The sequence below is a fragment of the Ambystoma mexicanum genome, chromosome 9, assembly GCF_040938575.1.
Source record: "Ambystoma mexicanum isolate Mex_15411 chromosome 9, UKY_AmexF1_1, whole genome shotgun sequence".
NCBI classification, from domain to species: Eukaryota; Metazoa; Chordata; class Amphibia; order Caudata; family Ambystomatidae; genus Ambystoma; species Ambystoma mexicanum.
Genome location: NC_090931.1, coordinates 175,238,431 through 175,261,205, shown reverse-complemented (window position 1 = coordinate 175,261,205; position 22,775 = coordinate 175,238,431). Strand labels below are relative to the sequence as shown.

At 46.5% G+C, this 22,775-nt stretch overlaps 1 protein-coding gene across 2 annotated transcripts in view; it reads right to left on the bottom strand.

Moving 5' to 3' along the window:
* The window catches only part of FOXR1 (forkhead box R1), a 116,812-nt gene that overhangs the window by 16,733 nt on the left and 77,304 nt on the right, over positions 1-22,775 (bottom strand). For both annotated transcript variants that reach the window (XM_069614390.1, XM_069614389.1), the window contains exon 5: positions 259-491. In XM_069614390.1, coding sequence (XP_069470491.1) covers positions 259-491 — 233 coding nt within the window. The remainder of the gene's footprint in view (positions 1-258; positions 492-22,775) is intronic.

Below are 22,775 nucleotides of genomic sequence, written 5' to 3'. Positions count from 1 at the left end.
CATCCCATTTCCACATTCTCTATGACTTTAATATATCCTGTGTTTACTTTGTGTGACACTATGAGGCATCGGTTTACTTATTGATTAGTAAGGCACCTCTCCACCACCGATCCCAGCATAAATCCTTTGTTTACATCCGACGTCTCAACCAACATTGGGCATGAAATGTTTCCAGTTAAGAGCAGAGGTGCATTTCCAAATAAAAACAATGCAGGTTTGCAAAGACGAACGGCTTCTCACTTACAGGAAAGTGCCCACCTGGTTTGTACATACTGTCCCGCAGGAGACATACTAGTTCCTCCGGCAGACTCTCCATCTCCTCCTTGAACTTCCGGCGGCCCTCGTTGGTCAGCTTCCAGAGGCAGGACTTACGTTTGCTCCCACCACGCCCAATGTCCAACGTCTTCTGAAAGCTGCTGCTGAAGCAGAGGTTGTGGCGGACAGTGTTCTTCCAGCCTTCTGGGGCAGTCCGGAAGAAAGGGAAGTGCTCTCTGGAGACAAAGGAGCAGACAAGTGAGGCAATACAAATAGACAAATAATCAGGTTTGTCTCTCTCTGGATTTCTCTAGAAACATCTCAATAGTTCTCAATGTGTATTAGAACCTGCAACATGGAGTACAAATCGGCTTTTCCTCCAGTTACCTCAATGAACCTGTAGAGCTCTTCTGACATGTAGGCTGGTTTAGGACTCCAGCACAATGGAATACCAATTTTCCAGTTCTGGCTTTCCGGCTTTTCAAATGAAGGGAAGTCTAAAATTAGCAATTTGTTAAAAGAAAATCCAGGACTGGAAAAGTGGTGCCTCAGTGTCATCCAAGCCCCCTTACAGCAACTCCATCCTTTCCTTTTGCAAATCCTTTAAAAAACTCTCCATCTTGCACTTCAGCTAGATTCATTTCTCCCCTTGGTCATGTTCTGTCTGGTGGTCTCAAATGGTATTGCAACAAAATAAAAATGCTAAATGCGCTTTTACTGCGCATTCAGCATGATAGAAAAACGACAAATCACAAAATACTGATCTAGGTGAGCGGGGGTGTGCCCCGCTCACCTAGTTCAGCATTATGGGTTGCGGGGGTGTCTCCCGAATACTTTAAATGCAAAGCGGTGGACAAAAGAACAGAATGAGAAAAAGCTGGAGTTGCAAAATGCGACCAAGTTGGCTTCGCAATTTTGAAACTCGAGTTTTTTCAGAATTCAGTATTTTAACATAGAGTCGCTTCAAACGCCATCCCTATGTAAATATCTCCACAATAGATTTAATAGATATCACACTCACAGTTTTGCGGTTATCAATACCAGCCTTTGGAAATTTGAGTTGAGCACTGCACACTGATCTCACAAACGCATTAAACCCAATTAATTATCTTACATGGGCTGCATCTTGTAACCTACACTGAACACAAGCCTTAACATGCACATTTTTATTAAGAAGTGTGATGAATCTAGCAACATCACCACTGATTCTCGGGAAGGAAGCTTCTCTTACGCAGCCAGGGAAAAGCAGAAGCTACTGTGAGGAACTCATGGTGGCAACAGTAAAGACAGACAAGTGATCACAGTTCAAGGTGGTTTATTGAACTATAAATGCAGGGTGGAAAAACGCCCAACCTAAATCTAGGATGGGAGCAAGCGTCGACCATCAAATGAAAGATAAGACAGTTGTGTCAAAAATAAAAAGGTCTATAATAAAAACAAAATATTGCCAATTCCTTACTACTAATTACAGAAAGAACGTGGGATAGAGTATCAAAGTAAATGAAACAGTGTTCAAATAATAAGTTAGGGTGCGATTGCCTTGAGGTCTCCCTTCCCCACATTCTTAGCATGGACAAGGTGGGACTTGGAGCAGAGCACACGCTCGAGCCTCTGCAGTATGAGCCAACAAGTCTGTTCCAGCTATTCTTCAATGGTGAAGTCTCTTTTCAATAGAAGTTTTCCTTCAATGCCTGATGTATCCAACAAACACAAAGCGCTCCACGTAGCCCTTGGGCGACTACTTCACCCGTTGGTCCCCCTCTTCCGGGCATAGACCCTTCACAAGATAGTCTTCAACAAATCCCCCAAAGTTCACTGAGAAGGGAACTGGTTTGTGAATCGCTTTCCAGCTTTCCACCCCTGGATCTCCCTCAGCCGGGCTCGGATCTCAAATGACAATGGGGACACTTCCCTTCCCCTCTTCTTGCAATACTCCTTACTTTCACAAATCTTAATGTCTTTTTAAACAGGTTTCCCTCTGCTGGGTTCACTCAACGACTTTTCCAATATACAGTTCACATACTAACTTTTCACCATGCGGGATTCGTTATCCTTGCTTTCTCAACAGTTTGTCGGTCAAAGACTTTCTATTGTACATGGATTTTGCTAGACCTCCTGTAGGACCACTGACCCATTTTAGCAGCCCTCCTACATCCTTCTTGCTTCTGTAGTCGCAATCAACATGGGATCGACCAGGGTTTCTCGAGTCAGCACCCACCTGCTGCCGGTTCCCAGTAGCCGTCTTCACTTTACACTTTCACAGTTCTTTCAACTCTTCTCCATATGCCAATATGCGACTTTCTCTCAACCCATTATAGGTTCTCCCTTCGACTCATTGGTTGTGATGAACTGCTTGGCTTTCCTTGGATCTGGAGTCCAGGCCAGTATCACGGCTGCAGGAGTTTCCCCTCGCTCCGGCTTATCAGTGTAGACACGCTCAGTGTACCTTTGACATCTGCTGCAAAACACTTTGGTTATTGTCCACGGCCTTCAGTTTCCCACTGATGAGGTTTCACGGGTCTGAGTCGAAAAGGGCAAGGCCATGTCTCTCCTTGTCAGCCTCTCGATATTTGCCACCTTTCTCCTCCTTTTGAACTGCAGGGTTTTAGCTGTCTCGTGGTGCTATCTGCCTCGCTCATACTGTGCTCTTGTGCGCCACCTTTTTTCTCTTTGGGGGAAGGGAAAAGGCTGTCAGGTGTGAGGGATTCGGGTCTATTGCCTGACCCTGTTATTGGGACACGTCAGGATAACTGCCCTGGTGTGAAGTCTGTTGTCTTTCGTATTGTGTGAAAGTGTTTGTGTGGGAAAAGGAAGGGGGCAGTGTTTTGGAATGTCCTACGTGGTAGGATAGGGGGGTAGGAGGGGTGTTGAAAGAAGGAGAGGGACGCTGCATCTCACCCAGGGTCCCATTCCCAGAGGACTCCCCCACATCCAGGTGATCCTCCCTTTCTGGTCCACCCAGAGGAACTGGATCCAATTGTCGTGTCCTGGCCAGCTGCATAACAGATCCCTGGGGACTAGCTAGGGAGACGCCTTCAGATTTCTCACACTACCCAACTCTGACCCTGGCGGTGGCCATCTGTGGGAGGGCCACGTAGGGGAGGACACATTTCCAGCAAGACATAGAAATACTGAATCCGAATAATCCTTCAGCTGCAATTCTTAATGACATCCAAATGCCTTTGCAACATTCCTGAGCATTCCTATGTTTTCATGGCAAAGAACCTCATTTACCCCCACACCCCTTCTGCATAGCACTGAGACGAGGAAGCAGAATGGAGTAATGAGGATGACCAGAAGCGGTAAGCCAACGCTGCGTTCTAGACTTGGAAAATGCGAACCAATCCCAGGACATTTAAAACTGACACAGCTGAACAGAACGAGAGACGTATACTGCTGCTGAATACAACTTGTTCCGATGCTGGTTGGGACACTGGAGGAGAGTAGACTGCAGGACGTAGCACAGAGGCTGACAAGAATGGCGTGCAAAAAAACTGAGCCGAGAGAAATTTGTTGCATTCAATTTGCTGCATAATTGCTGTAGGCAGCTGAAGCCACCAACAGCAGAGGAAGGCAAAGCAGGAACCAATCAGCTAACTGGATGTACTCCCAGTCAGCAGGCAAAGAGCAAAGACGACAAAGAAACGAGAGAAACACCAAAGCCACCAGTGAAGACCTGCAAGCCAATTGAGAGCGAATGGGACACCAGGGCGCTCCAGGGCGAATGCTGCGTACTGTCGACAGTGCAAAAGGGCCTAATTAAAGGAACTGGAATAGTTCATACAAATACAAACATTGTTAAGTGTTGGTGACCCAGTACTTGAAAAGTATGGTTTCCTGGCTACAAGAGAGAGTGAAGGGAAATTCCCTGCCAGGATAGTGAATTAGGGATAAGAAGAGAACTGAAAAAGCTCAGGGGTAAAAAGCCTGTCGTCAAAATGTGGACTAGTGATAACCAATATAAAACATGAAGAAACATACCAATTTTAAAGGATAAGTAACAAAGCTGCAAATACCCTGGTATGAGAGTAAACATGGGGTAGAAAAAGGATTGAGGAAGCCCGAGAGTCAAGGCCCCTCCTTGAAATCGTGAAACAGTGGCCATCAATACAAAGAGGAAAGAACCATACTTTGAAAGATAATTGAGAACCAGAAAACGAGAGAAGTAATAAAACCGCAAGTACCCTGGCAGGAGAGCACACCAGGGGTAGACAAAGGATTGAGAAAGCTTAGGGGTCAAAACCGCTCCTCGAAATTATGGAACAGTGGCGATCAATGGAAAAGGGAACAATGTTCTTTATTATACACCAGGTGAACAGCTCACAGTACTGACAGGATGTTAAACTCAAGGCTCTGCTCACATACAACATTACAGTTTCTGGTCCCATTTGAACTATGGTTATTAGGCAGCATTTATACATTTGTATGCCTCCCGCGAGCTGGCCGCAGCATTGCTCTGGCACCAGAGCCGCAAACATGTTCATCATTCTACACCATTTACTGAGTCTGCCAGGTATTGATGGAAATGTTGCCACATGTCCTTTGGGCGGCATGGCCCAGGTACTAGAAATACATACAGTTCCTCACCACATTACTTCATGGAGCCAATCTGTCCACATGGGGGAAGATTCCCAGGTCCACCATTTCAAAATAGATCTCTTTGCCAGTAATAAACATAGGTTTAACAGTCTACGGTGTGCTCACCCATTTTCTCTTTATACCACAAAATACATTGCACATGTGTAAATTGTAATGTTTGCCCCAATATTGTGCCCAGGGTATCTTTAACCTTCTGCCAATAGTCCCTCAACTTGGGGCAGTGCCAGATCATGTGCATCAGGTTAGCTGTTGAGCTGTTACAATGCGGGCACACCCCTGAGACTAGGGTGCTGAACTTGGACACCTTGGCTGGAGTGCAAACCATTTATAATCTTAACGTGTATAAGTCGGCGTCTCCAGTGCATACACTCTCCTTGTTAGTTGGTATTTACGCTCCCAGAGTGCTTCAGGGATCGCAACCCCCAGTTTGTTGCCCACTGTGTTCTGATGTCAGGGCCCTTACAAGGTGTCATTGTTTGTGCAGACATAAGTTTGAGATATTGGTCTTGCCCTCCCCCCCTTCCCAACCAGGTGCAAGTATATATCTTAAACAAGCATGCGTGATCGGTTCAGATGGGAACTCAGTCCAGCATGCGGCCACTGCTGTTCTGATACACAGGTACTGAGGTTTCTCTAGAGACGTGTGCCCAATAGGTGGACTCAGTCTCCCAGTCAATGACCTTGCCCCCAACATACAGGTCCCAGACTGTTGATTCCCGGCTATTTTCTACGCCATCTCTAGAGTTTTGTCCATGGTGGGTTTCACCACCGACATCCCCCATATCAGCAAATTCCGGTCATAAGTGGTCTGTGCGTTTGTTTTTGCAAACAGCCTATTCCAAGCCTTCCATGTCGTCCCCACCAAATCCAATACATGTGCACTTCAGGATTTGCTTTCTGCCAGGAGTAGTATCAGTAGCAAAGGTCTCACCTGAAGCTTTTCTAGTCGAGCATGAGGTAGCTCCAGATGCCCCATAACACAAAACATAGCATAATGTGCCCGAGCTGTCAAATAGTACAGCTGAAAATCGGTGTCCCCTCCCCCGCCCCAAGCCACCCCTCCCGACTGGCTGCGCTAATCGTTCCCACCTCATATGTATCGATCCCTCTACCCATATAAAGTTCAAGCACATGCCCAAGAGCTCAGTGAAGAATGATCGCCCCGGCTACATAGGGATGCTGTGGAAGTAGTACAAAAGCTTAGGGAAGACAACCATTTTGATTAGGGCTAGTTTCCCAGCCAATGAAGGCAGAATGCAACCCCACCTCTGCAGTTTAATTCTGAGACTGGTTAAGTAGCTACCATAATTTAGGTTATACGTCAAGGTCCCTGTGCGAGCCACCCCGATTCCCAGATACCGGAATTCGGATGGTGCCCAGTTACTGTGTCCATCTGAAGCATGCCCTCTGTTAGTGGGAAGATTTCTGATTTAGTGGAATAAAGTCGTAACCCTCAGTGCCTCCGAAACTCCATTACCGCCTCCAATATTCTAGGCAAGTGAATTTGAGGGTCTCGAACATACAGCAGTAGGTCATCGGCATACAAGGAGATTATCTCGGGTCCCCCCCACCCCCCCCCTGTTGCAAGCCCGCCCTCCCAAACCGCTCTCGGATTAGATCAGCCAGAGGCTCAATCACCAAGGCAAAAAGCAAGGGTGACAGGGGACATCCTTGTCTTGTTCCACCCGCTAAAATAAGATTTGGGGAGTAAGTGCCATTCACGCATACCCTGGCATACAGCTGTGAGTACAACAGACTGATCCATGAGATAAAAGTAGAGCTGAAGCCATAGTAATATGTGGAATAAAAAGGGCCATGAAACAGTGTCAAAAGCCTTATGCATGTCAAGAGCCATGGTGACTGCTTGGCTTTCTCGTGGCACACAAGGCATAATGTTATAGCACCTGCGTGTGCTTAGCGCCGTATGACGCCCCGGTATAAAGCCGGATTGGTCCCCGTGAACCATATACGGCATCAAGGGCGAGAGGCGCTTAGCAATTATTTTAGCATCGATTTTCACATCAGTGTTTATCAGCGATAGGGACCTGTATGATTTGCATCAGTCTGCCTCCTTGTCCGGATTCAAAAGGAGCATCATTATTGCTTCTCGCATGGTCTCGGGCATTATCCCGGCCACAGGGGCTTTGTTCCATAGGTCTAGCAAATAAGGGACCAGTACATCTTAAATACAATACTGAAACCATCAGACCCCGCTGCTTTCCAGTTAAGCAAATTACCCAATGGCAGCTTTGATTTCATCAAGCGCCAATAGAATCTCAAGTATCTCACTGGCCTCTGCTGATAAGGTTGCGAGGATCCTAGCCAGGTAATTGTTTATTTCAGCCTCAGTCCGTATATCATTTGTGAAAAACTGCATTTATGTCCTCGTCTGAGTGCGCTGGGTTGCCATCTGTGTCCACAACACAAGGTATATGTATGTTTCCCCCCCTCTCTTTTTTCACTGCGTTAGCTTATAATCTGCTTTCCCATAGCGTCTCGCCACCATAGGTCTGTCCAGGTATTTCAGCTCTCGGTCAGCTGCCTCCCTTAATGCATCTAGGCATACTTTTTCATGCCCGAGTTGAGGGGTGGGATGCATGGCATATGCCAGCTGGAGGCGAGACAATTTGGCCTCATGGTGCTTCAGTTCTGCCCTAATAGCCCTTAGAACCCCAAATTCAGTGGTCAGGATTACACCCCGTATATATGTTTTAAACACCTGCCATATTGTGGCTATAGATTCTACTGTACCCACATTGGTCTCAAAGTCTAATACAAGCTGGTCTCGCAAGTTGGCACCAAATACAGGGTCTCCAAGTGTTGCAGCTTTGAAGCACCACAGCATCCTCCCCTGACCCGTCTTCAGATGTAATGTCAGCAATATGGGAGTGTGGTCCGAAAGTGTCGGGAAGGATCTGACACTCCTTGGTCTCCATCGGCAAGGGCCCAGACACCAACCACGTCTCTCATGGAGTGCATATCATGCACAGTTAATAGAACATGTACCCTCTCTTACTCGTGTGCGTTGCCCTCCACACATCCAGTAAGTCCAACTCAGACATATAGGTATGTATGATTTTAGCAGCATTGGTAGGATCAGAGTGTAGTCTAGGTCCGATCCAGGTCCACATCTAGTATGGTGTTCAGATCCCCTCCAAATATCACTTAGGCCATTGGGTAGTTAGAGCAGAGGCCAAATTTCCCTTCAGAATACCCGGGTGTCGTCTACATTGGGGCCATAAACGTTTACCAGTAGGACCTCCCGCCCGCATAATGTGCCGTGTACCAGGACATAGTGGCCCCCCCCCCTTCGTCTACTACGTGTCCGATATGGGTGAACTGCAAGTTTCGGTGTATCAGTGTCATCAACCCCCTGGCACTTGTAGAGTGTGAGGTGTAGTGTTTGCAGCTTCCCCCAACTTTTTGAAACACCTACACCTGGTGCTTCATCAAATGTGTCTCTTGGAGAAAGAGAATCTTAGCCCCCTTACTGTTGGCATATGTAATTACCTTATGTCTTTTAATGGGGTTCCCCCAAGCCTCTGACATTCCAGTATAGTAAATCAGATTATTCAATCCAGACGCATGTGCCAGATTGCATTTGCCACCATTAACTGGAGCCAGTTTCTGTTCCAGAAGTATCCTTGCAGCCGTCACCAAGTGCTTTTTCTGTTGACTTACCCAACTGCCAGCAACCCCTCCCTGACCCCACCCTTATGGCCATGGCTTATGGTAAAACGTATGAAAGGAGAAACGCATGAGAAGAGTCGTCCCCCTATGAAGCAGTGGAACATTGCCTTTTTCCCCGGAGGTACCAAATAGACAGTGGAAGACCAGAAGAAAGATAGTGGAAGGGAGGACCCCCTTTTCTTGGTGGAAATTTATTCCTTTTCTTTTCTGCACCGTATAAAGGTTTTGGAGCTTTGAAAGGAAGCTATTGATTTATAGCTTACAGAAATCCCAGAGTTGCACATTATATTGAGTTTAGCGTCCAAGGGTCAGTTTAGGGTTTTTTGGACACTGGAGGGAGGACACTTGGTTTAACATCCTGACACAGACAGTCCTAAGCTTTGTTGAGGCTGGGAAACCCTCCTTGGGATTAGGGATAGATGGGATTTCTCCAAACCGCTTTTGCGATAAATAAAGTCTGTAACCAACACTTCTGCCCCGGTGTCAGTCTTACTTTTGATCCCTTACAGAAGGCTAAACCATCATACGATAGACTGTGTGCCAAATTAAAAAAGATACAATTTGTCCAATCCTACAGTAACATCATCTGGGCCACAAAGCTAGAGCGGTTATTGGTGCTGTTGCAAATCCCAGCATGTCATCACTACTTCCACAGGGGGAGGCCAGGGAGGGGAGGCTGCTACATGATACTCACCCCTGGGAGTGGTACTCAGAGGGTGGATCTAATGGGGAGGGATTCCCACCTATGGTAAAAGATGACTATCCAGGGAGAAAGTAGTAAGTCCACACTGCACCACAACCTCCTTCATCCTCCTAGTCTATATAGAACACCCTAGTTCCCCATACTTCCATGTACTAGTGTAGAAGATATAAATATTTATTTATATACCGCTTACTCCCAAGTGCTGCACATAGAACATATTTACATACATCATCCCAACTAAAGTCGGTACTCATTTATTGAACTCGGAAGGATGAAATACTAAGTTGGCCTTGCCAGGATTTGAACCTGTGGCCTGCAGATCACAAAGCAAGCGCTCAACCCACTGAGCCACCTTACCAGCTTGGATAATATGGCCTACCTAAAAAGTACTAGGACGAGGAAGAGTAGGGACTTCTTATACAAATCGCATGCAAACACTGGAACGAAGAACAAATGTAGCCCAATGGAGGAAGAGAGCACCAATACTGAGAGGAGGAAAAGGCGCAGAGCAATACCGATTTCCCTGCTGAAGCAATATGCGTAGTCCAGTTTTCCAAAACAAAGTATTAAACCACTCCTGGCCGTCTGCGGTGTTAAGGGCAGTGGTTTTGGACAACATTGTGCTGTTTTGCTGCTGGCTCTGGTGGTTTTGATGCAAAGACCAAAGTAACTGCCAACCTGCAGGAGTGAGCGGAGCTATTGAAAGCTGAAAGCAAGCTATATTGTGGCTTTAAAGAAGCTTGGAGGTCTAAGCCACGCCCCCCAGAAAGCAGGAAGTTGAAAAGCAGCACCTATAACCCTCGCGGCGTGAAGCCCGGCTGCGGCATAAAGGGCGGTGCTTTTGGACAACATTGTGCTGTTTTGCTGCTGGCTCTGGTGGTTTTGATCCAAAGACCAAAGTGACTGCCAAACTGCAGGAGTGAGCAGAGCTATTGAAAGCTGAAAGCAAGCTATATTGTGGCTTTAAAGAAGCTTGGAGGTCTAATCCACACCCCCCCCCCCCGGAAAGCAGGAAGTTTAAAAGCAGCACCCATAGCCCTCGCAGTGTGAAGCCCGGCTGCGGTGTAAAGTGCAGTGCTTTTGGACAATATTGTGCTGTTTGGCTCTGGTGGTTTGGAAGACCAGGAGTACTCAGGCGTCACCCGAGTATATCGAAGAACGAGGGAGCTGTCCGGTCTCAACTAAGGTTTGGAACTGCAGCGCTCGAAGACCGAGAACTGGAGAGCTGAGATTGACGAGGGAGTCTAGCAATGCGGAGTGAAAAGCTGCAAGGAACAACGCATCACATTGAACTGCCTGATAACCTCACTCGCTGAATTGCTGATTTGCTGGCTCGCACCATCTCTGCTGTCTGCCTGGTATCCCTGAAAATACTTCCGTATACAGGGCATTTCAGAAAGCGTTTAGGAAAGCAATCAGGAGAGGTTTTTAATACTTGGTTATTTCCCCTTTATCGTCGCAGTCCCTCCCGCCTAGCAGACATATCCACATGAAATATAATCAAAAGCACAACTATAGCAAACTGAGGACTATCAGACGGACTACTAGAGGTTTCGAACTGAAATATAAAACCTCTTGCACTCAGACTGCAGGCAGCAGATAGAAAAATCTGTCATCACTCGAATTCAGACTAAAAGGGGAAAAATTATCCCACCACTAGAGTGGGCGAGCTAAGGACGACCCGAGTTAAGAAACCCATAACAGTGAGCAGGAAATATAAAAATCAGCATATAACCCCCCCCCGCACCCACCCCTCTCCCTCATGGGGAACTTCAAGAGAAGTGTCACTTCAATTATCCTAAACAATTGAAGTAGCATGAAGTTGCGCAGTAAGGTTCTCTTAGACGACCATAAAAGCCCCGAGTGCGAAGGATCATATGTGGAAGGAGTCTTGGCACAAGAGACAGATATGCCAACTCAGCCTTGCTAACATAACTGCTCCCCCCAACACACACACACACACATACACAAGAGCACAAGTACATGTGCGGTGTCCCAGTCAAGTCGGAGCTCCAGCCAAAACATAACAATGGAAGCAGGGGCTCGAATACACTACAACAAAACAAAAAATAATAAATAAAAAAATTAAACAAATAATCAGAAAGAATTGATGACCACTTTTGCAAAAAAAGAACCAAAAGAGACTATACTAAGAACAATTGGGGAGGATCACAGCCCTCCTAAGAACTCAGGAGCAAGACCATCACAGTATAATAAAAACCGAAAGCAACGGAAGTAGAGAAGACGAGAACCAAGAAAACAGCGAACAGTTAATGGAGAATGAATCAATACTATTTGAAGCTGCTCCAAAAACAAAAGTGCAGTGAAGAGCAGGCTTTAAGATCAGCCTCACAGAATACGTCAGAAATGGAGGACAATGATCACTCAGGGGACAGCAACCCTTCCAGCGTTGAATTTTGTCCTCAATTCCTTAGTAACGTTTTTGAACACCTCAAATCAGAGGTTCAACTGCAAGCAGGAACTCTTCTTGAATTAACAAAAGAGACAGCTAACCTTGAGTCAACACTGGTGGGGTTAACCAATACAATAATCTCAGTCATCTCACCAACCCTAAAATACCTGAGGTTGGCGACAGCAAAGCAGGGACTTGATCTTTTACCATTCAAATAGCTCTAGAAAAGAAGAGCAAAGAAGAGGACAAACAAAACAATCTGCTACAAGAAACTAACTCTTACCGGGAAAGAAATGGAGAAGAGAAAGAACAAAAAAGGAAGAGCCAGAGAAAAATGTATTTGATGATACTCCCCTATCTGAACGGTCCTGGAGGAATTTAGTAGGTTGGCACAAATAGTCAATGAAGAAGAAGTTCAGCATCCGCAACTGGGAATAGACTTATTAAATCAAGAAGTTATCCTCCCCAATATGGCCTGATGCTGGCAAACACCACTCCAAAGGCAGAAGGAAAGCCAAGAAAAGAGCTGCAAAAGGAAGTGCACAACTGCATTCTGATAGCGCTCCCAAAAAACAAGAAAAATGTGCAAAATCAAAATAAAGAAAAAATTAAATTCTCTGAAGTCGGAAAAAACTCCAACCATCAACAAAAATCTGCAAAGGAGAAATACAGGAAGAGCAAGAGATAGAGTTTCCCAAGCTAAGGACAAAGATCGATGTGGGAAAGGCGTCGCCCCCAAAAATTGATGGAGGAAAAAAAAAAATGATGGGAAGAAGAGGCCGGACTTAAATAATGGCAGATACGATCTTGAACAGATAGAAATCACTAGTGCAAGTGTGGGTCAACAAACAGATCCACACATTATACAAATAGAAGACCTGCAACACCTGGGTACAGAAATTAACAAGCCTATTAAACAAAAGAGGAGACAAGGGAGAGAAAGACATGATTCAGCCAAGTCGGTCAGTATAAGGGCCACCATGGGCGCCAATCTTTATGAATAAGAAGGGCCCAAATGGTCAAATGAAGAAGCCAATTGATGCAACAGAAAGTAAACCCAAAAAATAATAATAAAAAAGAATTGCACCGATTTTCCTGAAACGCCGGTCGCAGGCGCACCTTATACCCACCATGGATAATGGGAGTAAAAATGGGCAAGGCAAAATGAAGGTTATCCAGGAAGAAACAAATGGCACTGACAATGCGTGTTCATCCGGGAAGGAAAATCTGGAGAATCCTCAGCCCCAAGTTAACTTGGTGGATAAACCAACATTGGAGCAGGAGGATTTGGATGGGTGAGAGTATGATGTACCAAGGCTGTGGCTTAAAGTATCAGGTAAAATCCCACTGCATACTGTTCTCTGTAGAGGGGCGATACTTGGTTACTTAAAAAAAAAATACCTACTCTCGGTTTGGATCAGGAGACAGAATATGTGAAATTTCCAAACAGAAATACTATGAACTTGGTAGAAATTGGTCTCACATCCAGAAAGGCACAAAGGCAATTGAAAACAACAAAAAGGAACTGGAGAAGCATAATTTACAGGTGCTATTGTTAGCAGCAAAGCAAGTAAACTGTGCAAATGACAATAGCAAGTCTCCAGAATCCGGAATGCCACCACAATCAGTAGGAGGCAATATCACCCCTACAGTGCCGTCTATAATCAGGAAGAGCCACAAGCCAATAGGATTTCAGCATTACCCGAGATCCTAGCCCAAGTATTTCAAAGACTGGGGTCGCAAAATCTTTAGGCAAAATACTTTGAATATGATAAGATGGAATACACGAGGCCGAAGAACACGAGAAACACTCTATTCTGTACTAATGATATTGTCTTTCTCCAAAAAACCTGGTTAATACACCCAATACAGATTGAGGGATATACAGTATTTACAGTTCCAGCTCAACAAAAGACAAAGGGCCGACCATCTGGGGAACTTCTGTTGGCAATTAGAAACTCCTCGAGTAAGGTTGTTACACTAATATACAATAATGCAAACAGTATTTTGGCCTGTGAAGTCGACATGCAATCACCCCCAGGATGTGTTCAGTTAATAGTTGTGAATGTTTATTGGAACTCGGCCCAGAATAATCTCCAGAATTTTCATTCCATTCTTTCACCACTAATGGAAAAGATAGCATTGGATTTTGGGGGTGCTTACATAATCTTGGTAGGGGACCTAAATGCCCAATGTATTCAAGCTCAAAGATATTGCAAACTGGGACGTAATATTGAAGAATGAGAAACAGTGGGTTCACTTTTTAGATTCATGGGACTTAAAAATGCTGAATGGAGCGGTGCTTGGGGATAATCTGCCCGGTATGACGTGGTCACGTGAAAAATCTGCATCCACTCTGGACTAAATTTTTGTGACCGAAAGCCTCTGGGCAAAAAAATATACAATTTTAAATTATTTGGGGAGGAGGGAGTGACCATGCACGGCTAAAAATAGCCTAAGAAGGGGGTAATGGAAATTGGGCGATAGTTGGCCGGACAAGAGGGATCCGCTGTGGGTCTCTTGAGGAGAGGATGCACAAGGGAGTGCTTAAGAGGGGAGGGGAAGGATCCTGAGGCAGAGGAGTGTTTGCAGAAGTCGGCAAGGGCCGGAGCGAGAGTATCAATGTGGTCCTTGAGAGTTTGAGGAATAGGGATGCACCTGTTTTGACAAGGCTTTCATAGATCGTTCTTGTCTAGCGACCTCATCAGGGGAGAAGAGAAGAACGGAAGAGAAGGAGGGTGGGGGGGGGGTGGCTGGAGGAGGGTCAGTGAGTACCGACGGAGAGGGGAGAGGAGAGGGGGTGGAGGAGAGTGTGGACAGGATGTCCTGGGTTTTTGAGATAAAGTGTGAGGCCAGGGCATTACAAAGAGCCCGAGAGGCAAGGGGAGGGGTAGAGACTGCAGCAGGGTTGGCCAGCTCCTTACACATTTTAAAGAGTTCGGCCGAGCTGTTAGATGCCGCAGGGACACGGGCTTGAATGTGGACTCTTCTCGGTATTGACAGATAGACGGTATTGCCTTTGGAGAAGGCAACAGGCCAGTTTGTCAGAGGATGAGCAGGAATCCCTCCATTTTCTCTCAGCCGCCCTGCACCTACGTTTAAGTGTAGCTAGGTCGGAGTCATACCAGGAATTGCACTTGGCTTTGGACTTCAGGCGGATCCTCATGACAGGGGCAAGAACATTAAGAGTATCAGAAATAGAAGAATAGACAGGGCTGTGTCAGGGTGCGAGTCAGCCAGAGGAAGAGGGGGTGGGGGAGAAGGTGGAAGCAAAAGCCTCGACTGACACACGCTTCATGGGCCGGATGTCCAGGAAGGTAGGTGGCAGTGTTGGGGTAGGCTTGGCTTTGTGGGGGGGGGGGAGGGAGATGAGAGGAGGTAGTGGTCACTCCAGGAGAGGGGAGAAAGGGATAGATAGGGGGAGGCTAGAGGAGATCAAGACATCAAGTGTGTGTCCTGCAGAGTGCGTTGGGCCAGATGGGAGGATAGAGAGGGAGAGGGAATCGCAGAGGTCGCGAAAGAGCAATGTTGAGGGACAGGGAGAATCAAGGTGAATGTTGAGGTCATCAAGGAGGAGGAGTTGAGTGGTTGAGGCCAGGAGAGAGGAGGAGAGTCAGCCCACTCAGAGAAAAGAGGTGATTTGACCAGGGGGCCGGTAGAGAGTGGGTAAGAGTTGCTAGGAGAGATTGAGAGCCTGCAGACGAGGCATTTGAAAGAGGAGTAGATCTGAGTGGGAATTATAGTGGCAGGAATCCACTCAGGATCAAGGCTACACCCCCTCCAGGGCGAGTGGATCTGGGTGCGGAGAGGATTTTATAGCCATCAGGGAGTGTCAAATCTCGTGACAGAGCTGGCCGTGAACCATGTCTCTGTAAGACCAAGAACGTCAAGGTCAAGTTCTTCAAGCAGGTGGCAGATGTCAGAGGAGTGTTTGACAGCAGAGTGAGAGTGGCAAGACGAAGAAGGTTGCCGGCCTTAAAGACCTTCCGGGAACATGGAAGAGGTACATGGAAGGGGTTGACACCTGTACTGAAGCTCTGATTTTCAATCCACTGAAAAGTTAAAAAACCAAACTACCTGATGAAGTGCCCAGACTGGGAAACTAGAATTTCTAAGAGTGCGCCACAACATTATTCATACTGGGGAAATATTGCACATAATAGGACAGCAACAAAATGCAATCAAACTGTGTAGTGCTTGTGAAAACCCAGCAAAGCAAAGTTTAAACCACCTGCTGATGAACTGTGAGGGTACATGGAACATAAGAGGTAAGTGTTTCTCCAAATTTGTGGAGAGAGAAGAATGGCTTCTCTGAGAATTTTGAAAAAGAACATTAAGCAAGAGGAGAATTAGATGGAAAAAGAAAAAGCCTGTCAGTTGACAAATGTTTGATATACTTTCCCTCTGTTTTAATATCATTATTCTGCTTCTTCTCCCCTCTTTTCTAGACTCTTTTCTTTCCATTTTCTTTTTTTATTCTTCTTGACGTTAAGTCACTAAATAGTGTTTTTTTACACTGAATAATTCTTTAGTAACTGAATACTGCAAAGCAAAGTTTTTTATCTATTTTAAATGTTGTTTAATTTGTAAAGGTTGTGTTACAACCATAAACAAATAACCACTCGAGATAGAAATGGAAGCAGGACCATTCAACTCTTCAGTGTCTCCTTAGAGGTACCACGAGGGAAGCACCCACTACACAACTGGGGACAGACGTGTCCGTTGAGAAGAAGAGGTCTATAACGGGTCCGCCATGCCTAGGTCGAAGGAACCGAGGAACCAGGAAAGGCAAAGGCGTGCGAGGACCCCCAACCCCTGTGGCTGTTGGTATACGCGCAGTTCGGCTCCACTGAGGTGCAGAGGAGAAGCAGAGAGCAGCACGTGCAGCCAAGAAGAAGGAACGAAGAACTCCAGAGTCTCGGGGTAAGACCGAGAAGGAAGATTGGCAGCCCACATAGAAGGTACAGGGGTTGCCCAGGAACCTCACAGGGGCAGAGGGAAGCTCTGCAGAGGGGTCTGGGACCCGAGAGAGAATCGTAAAGGGGTTATGGGACCCAAGTCAAAGGGTCTGGTACCCAAACCAGAGAAACGGAACCAAAGGGGCCTGGGACCCAAATGAAAGCGTTGCGGAACAGAACAAGAAAAACCAAGCCAAAGGGGTCTGGGATCCAAGGAAGAATCACAAAGGGGTCGGGAATCCGAACGAGTGTGACCAAATAAAAAGGGGTCTGAGGCCCACGGTGAAGAGCAAGCTGTGAAAGGGTCTGGGACCCAAGACAGTCCATGGCAGAAGAGGAAATCAGGGCTTCTTTGTTGAAAAGCCAGTGGGAGGGAGAAATTCCCCCACCTTTGTGTTTATGAACATTGTAACAAAAGCCAAGGGAAAGGAGTCATTTTCTTGGCATATTGAGAAACCTGAGAAAGACCAGGGAGGAGGGAGTCATTCGCCCTGGTATTGGGAACATTGTAAAAAGCCTGAAAAAGATCAAGCGAAGGGAGTCATCCTCTTGGAATCAAGGTCTTAACTTGGAATTTTGCTTTATTTGTGAACTGGAACTTTACAATCCAAGAATTTGTGTGGTGCATTTTTTGAAGGGGGACCACAATCTGGGAAGGGAGTCATTCCCTCAGAAGATTGTCCCTCTCGACTACTGGCACAGTAGTCCGCTTAAGAGAAGAGAACCATTTTTCCAAATTAAAGACACTCCCCAATGTTTTGGTCTTTAGTTAAGAGTGTAAGGGAAGGAAATAGGTTTTGACACAGAACTGTGGACGTTTGCTTTCAGACATTCCAACATATTCTTAATATTAGGTTGTGGTAGGGAAACCCCCTCTCAGAGTTGGGGATAGCTGAATAGAAGTCTTAAGTAACAATCATGCCACCCTTGTGTCGGTCACGTACTTCTTCACCCTTACAGTACCAAACACTACTTTGGCAATGGGCAAGTAGTCAGCTGTACCAAATCACAAATCTGCTTGCAGAACTACATGGCCCGAACTGTGGTATGGCTCAAGCTGTGTTAAATGCCCAATCACTTACCCACAGCTCTGCCACCCCTTCCCGTCACAACGGACTTCATGCTTCATGATTGCTGCCCTCACGTACTAGTGCCCATCTATCTACTTAAATCCTTACGTAAATAATACCCGAGCCAGATCTCAAAGATCCTCCTATACCAATCTCATTGCGGCTCCAAACCAGAACATCAATTCAGCAGGTGGCTGTATCTTTGCAGTTACCAGTGCACAACTGGAGAAGAAAATAATTACCAGCCACCCTTGGAGCCCGACAGCTCTTCATAAAACAAGTATTTCTGGAGGTAGTTTGAGATGTAAATACAGAAGAATTTCCTGGTACAACTACCAAGGCTTAGCTTAGTATTTTCCATCAGCAATAATGCCCCAGAGCCTTCAGAAGAACATTTAACAACCACATTTCTCATTTGGGGCACATATAAACCTTAAATCAGGGGAAGAAACACAAATCACTACATAGATATTCTAGTTCTGACAGAAGGCTGCTGGGCCATGGTGGATGTGATTAGCAATGGACCACATTAACAGGCAATGGCGAGCAAATCTGTAACGCTTCAAGATGAGACACCAGTGTCTGAAGGTGACAAAAGAGGTTTAGTGATGCGTTAAAAATTGGGGCAGAGGTCTACTATTAAGACCTATATTTAAAAAATCATTCCGATGCTCACTTTTGCTGCAAGGAGTGTGTATATATCAAGCACTTGCTCACACATGCCCCAATTGAATGGGGCGTAGTGGGAGTCGAAAGGGAGGACTTTTTACAACATCCAAATACAAAAATGTACAGAAATGCCAGCATGGGGTACTTAAACACCCTGCAATTTATAGGGTCAAGAGGGGTAGTGCCCCGATTGGGGCAACTAGGCTTGGAGCGTTTAGTCACTTTGGAGCCTCCCTTCAAACATGCATGCATCTTGATAAGTGTGATGAAGTCCCAGTGAATATTCCACCTTTGGGATCCAGCATGAAGGTGGGTTGGGGTTTGAGCCTTGGGACCAAGTATGCCCCCTTGCTAAGTGAAGGGGCACCACTAGGTGGTTATACAGGAGGTATGGACCAAGTATGCCCCCTTGCTAAGTGAAGGGGCACCACTAGGTGGTTATACAGGAGGTATGGACCAAGTATGCTCCCTTGCTAAGTGAAGGGGCACCACTAGGTGGTTATACAGGAGGTATGGACCAAGTATGCCCCCTTGCTAAGTGAAGGGGCACCACTAGGTGGTTATACAGGAGGTATGGGATTGCCTAGAACCCCGCAGATTTCCACAGCGCTTATTGCAGGTCAAGAACTATAGCCATGGCTCAGAGTCCCTGGTTTAGAGCCCCTTTCCCAGCCACTCAAATAAACAGAACCTCATGGATCCAGCGCACACACCAAATTTGTTACATTGTACAGCCACATCCGTAAGCTGTGATCACTCGCAGGATTTCTAGGTTTTCAGCTTCGCAGAACTGGCTTGCGGTTGGAAAGTAAAAAATCCACACCTTACTGTGAAGGTACACTTTTAAAATGGCTGTTGTGCTGTTAAAAGACGTTGGCTATCACTAGCCATTCAACTCTAGGGAGAATTACCAGGAGAAAGCAGATACCCTTGAGGAGGAAAAGGAAAAAATTTGTCAAACAGGTAACGCACGACCAGAAAAGAGAAGGAAGTTGAGGAAAAGTTAATCAGGTCCTTTATTGAAAAATAAGCATTAGTGTTGTTGACCAGCTGACCGACCTGAAGGTAGAAGACCAAGGGAAGGAGCCAGAGCAGAGAGCCTATAGCGAGGAAGAAACCAGGGGGCTATTTCTCAGAACCTGGGTGAATCCAGATTAGGAGAGAAAAGCAAGAGCTTTGTGGCAGCTATGCCATATGCCCTAGGGATGAAGAGACAGGGGAGCTTACTAGCCCAAACTAAGAACAAGGAAAGGTGGCCCAGCAGGGTGGCCCCATGGCTGTAGGGTTAAAAAAGAAATCCCAGCCCGACATCCCCAAGCAAGGGAGAAACACATACTTGCTGGTAGGAGTGTGTTCAACTGACCCAAAGGGGAGAGTTGCACAGGAACTAAAAATCAATGGGCAGAAGTACTTGGTGGTAGGATTGTTCAGGAGGGACCTCTGTGCTTTTGCTTGAAGACTGCGTTGAACCAAAAATAGAGGGGGCGCTACATCCTGAATATTTTAGAGTAGAGACTGCTATTCTCATTGTTACACTTCTGAGAAACAAAATGTTAACCTAACCTGGCACTGTTAACATAGTATCCCTCATCAGTTGTATTGCTGCCCCCTCGAACCTGTAGGCAGCATCTCTTCCCTTCCTGGCAAAGTTAATGTAGATCTCTTGATATTAAATTAATGACTCAAGTGTGCTCGGTTGATCCTTATCACAAGATGATGCTATTGTACTGGTCTGTTGCATTCGATACCCTGGACCCCCCACAACGTTCCGCACCGCGAGTCAGGTGGCGTGGATACCTGAGAGATCAGTAACATGGATTGAACCGTTCCTGAAAAAAAGAGCTTTGCGAGTTTGTGTCTATGCATTGGACTCTTATCCCATTTTAAAACATTATGGGGTCCCACACAGGCCTTATGTCACCCTTCTTTTTGTATATCAAATGGTTCCGTTAGAGAAACACTTTGCCAGGGTGGCGGGTAAAAGAAAACAATGGTAAACACCCTTGCCTACCCTGAATTGGTTTGGGTTCAATCAGGCAAAAAATAGTTACTTGTGTCATCTTCTACACATGCAGTCAGACTATGGAGTAGGGGGCTCTGCCCAAAGTGTTACATCATTTCTCAAGTGTAAAGGCAAAAACACAGTTAAAACCTTATAGAACATCTTTGATTAATTATTCTCACTAGATCAGTAAGTTAATCACTTGTTCAGTTCGGTCAATTATTACCCTATGCAACTCGCACATTTAAGAACACTTTTACCGGGACAATAACTGGTGTGAAGCTGGACTACTGCAATATATTATTTTTAGAGGCACCTCAATAGACCTTACACCATCTACAGGTACTTTGAAATGCAGCAGTGAGTGGTCACCTAAACACCAGTGTGGGAACAAATTACCCTGTTGTGTAGGAGACTTTGTTGGCTCTCAGTTAGGGGGCAAGTGGAGTTAAAGTCTTCGATTTACGTCCATAAGGTGCTGTGATGAATCTGATATGGCATTTATAACATGCCTGTACACAAGTGTTTCTAGGCACCACAAGGGAGGGAAGACAGGACAAACAATCCTACTATGCCTTGTGTCATTCGGATTGTACAAGTGCGACAACGAGAAGTGCAGGAGGAGGGGTGCGGGGGTGGACGGGTGTGGGACTGCAAGGGAGAGGGTAGGGGGAAGGGCGATCAGGGCTGCATGGCCCGCAGCGAAGGCAGCACAGCCCTGGGTAAATGCAAGGAGGCAGGGGGGCTGTAGGGTTACAGTTACAGCCCCAAGCGTGCAGTAAGCCAAGAGGCCAAGCAACCAGTTGCCACAGCAGACAGGTAATGGAGCGAGAGAGAAGGCAAAGTAGGGTCTTGCGCTGGTTCCGGAACTTCAGGTGGTCTGGCTCAAGTCTGAGAGGGTCAGGGAGGCACCTGCAGATGAGAGCGATCTACCACCCACTCTCTGCCTGGAGAACCGTCTGACCCTTTGAAGGTAGCTGTGTGAAAGTGTCTAGGAGGAAGGTATTTCGGAAGAGGGAGTCGGATGAAGTGTAGGCCCTGCCCCCACAAAGCCTTGTGGACAATGCAAAGGGTCTTTAAGTTGATCCTTGCAGCCACCGGGAGACAGTGGAGGGATATCAAGGCTGGAGAGATCCTGTCCCTGGGTTTGAGGCCAAGGATAAGTCTTGCAGTCCTGTTCTGGATTAGCTGCAGTTGGCGAAGAGTAGAGGTAGGCAGAGTGAGAAAGAGGCTGTTGCAGTAGTCCAGCATGGAGAGAACCAGGGCTCTGGAGACAGTGAGCTACTGGGGGAAAGTGGGAAAAGGTAGAATACCTCTGGGGAGGTACAGCTGGAAGTGGGCCTTTTCGGCAAGGTCATTGATGTGAGGGGAGTCGAAGGTGACACCAAGGTTTTTTGCCACACAAGAAGAGGGCCCAAGGAGGGCAGGCAGAAAGAGAGGGAAAGTGGGAGCAGGGGTCACAGTGAGAAGGATCTCAGTTTTACTGGCATGAAGGCAAAGATCATTGGAGGCGCACCATCCTGAATTGAAGATAGGCAGTCAGGAATGAGCAAGGGAGAAGGAGGCTGAGAGAAGCTTGAAGGAGAGCGGAGTGTCATCCGCAAAACACTGAAAGTTAGAGAAGATGGAGATCAAGTGGGATAAAGGGGCTAGAAGCAAGGGTGAGAGGATCGAGCCCTGGAGGACACCACATATAGAGAGGTGGTGGATAGAAAGAGCCAGTAAGTTGATCAGGGTGGCGTGACTGACCGTGTCGCAAGCAGAGGAGAGGTCAAGGAGGATGAGGACAGAGGGAGAGATGGAGTCAACATTAGAGAGCAGATCTTTACAGGTGTTCAGGAGAGCAGTTTCCGTGCCTCAGGCTGCTCGCTCTGAAGCCAGATTGGTAGTCATGGAAACAACTAACAGTGTGGAGAGTAAGCCGAGATATGGCCCGTTTTTCCAGGAGTTTGCCAAAGAAAGGAGTGCTAGAAATCGTGCAATGGTTTGCCAGACAGGTAGGATCGGCAGAACACTTTTTTTTAGGAGGGGGGTGCACAAGGGAGTGCTTGAGAGAAGAGAAAGCCAGCAGCGAAAGAGTGATGGCAGAAATCGGCCAGGGTTGGAGCGAGGGTGGCAATGTGGTCCTTGATGGTTCTGGAAGAGCAGGGAAGCACATGGACAAAACTTACATAACTTGTCGAGAAACATCAGGTGTTGTCAGAAAGGAGGAAAAAGGAAGAGGAGATGGAGAGGCGGCCATAGGGGGCCCGAGAGTGGTAGAGGAGAAGGAAAACGAGGACAGGATGTCCTGAGTTTTAGTGGTGAAATGAGACGCCAGTCCGATACAGAGGGCCTGGGAGGGAACAGGAGAGGTAGAGACTGAGGTAGAGACTGTAGTAGGATAGGCCAGCTTCTTGCAAATTTTAAAGCGTTC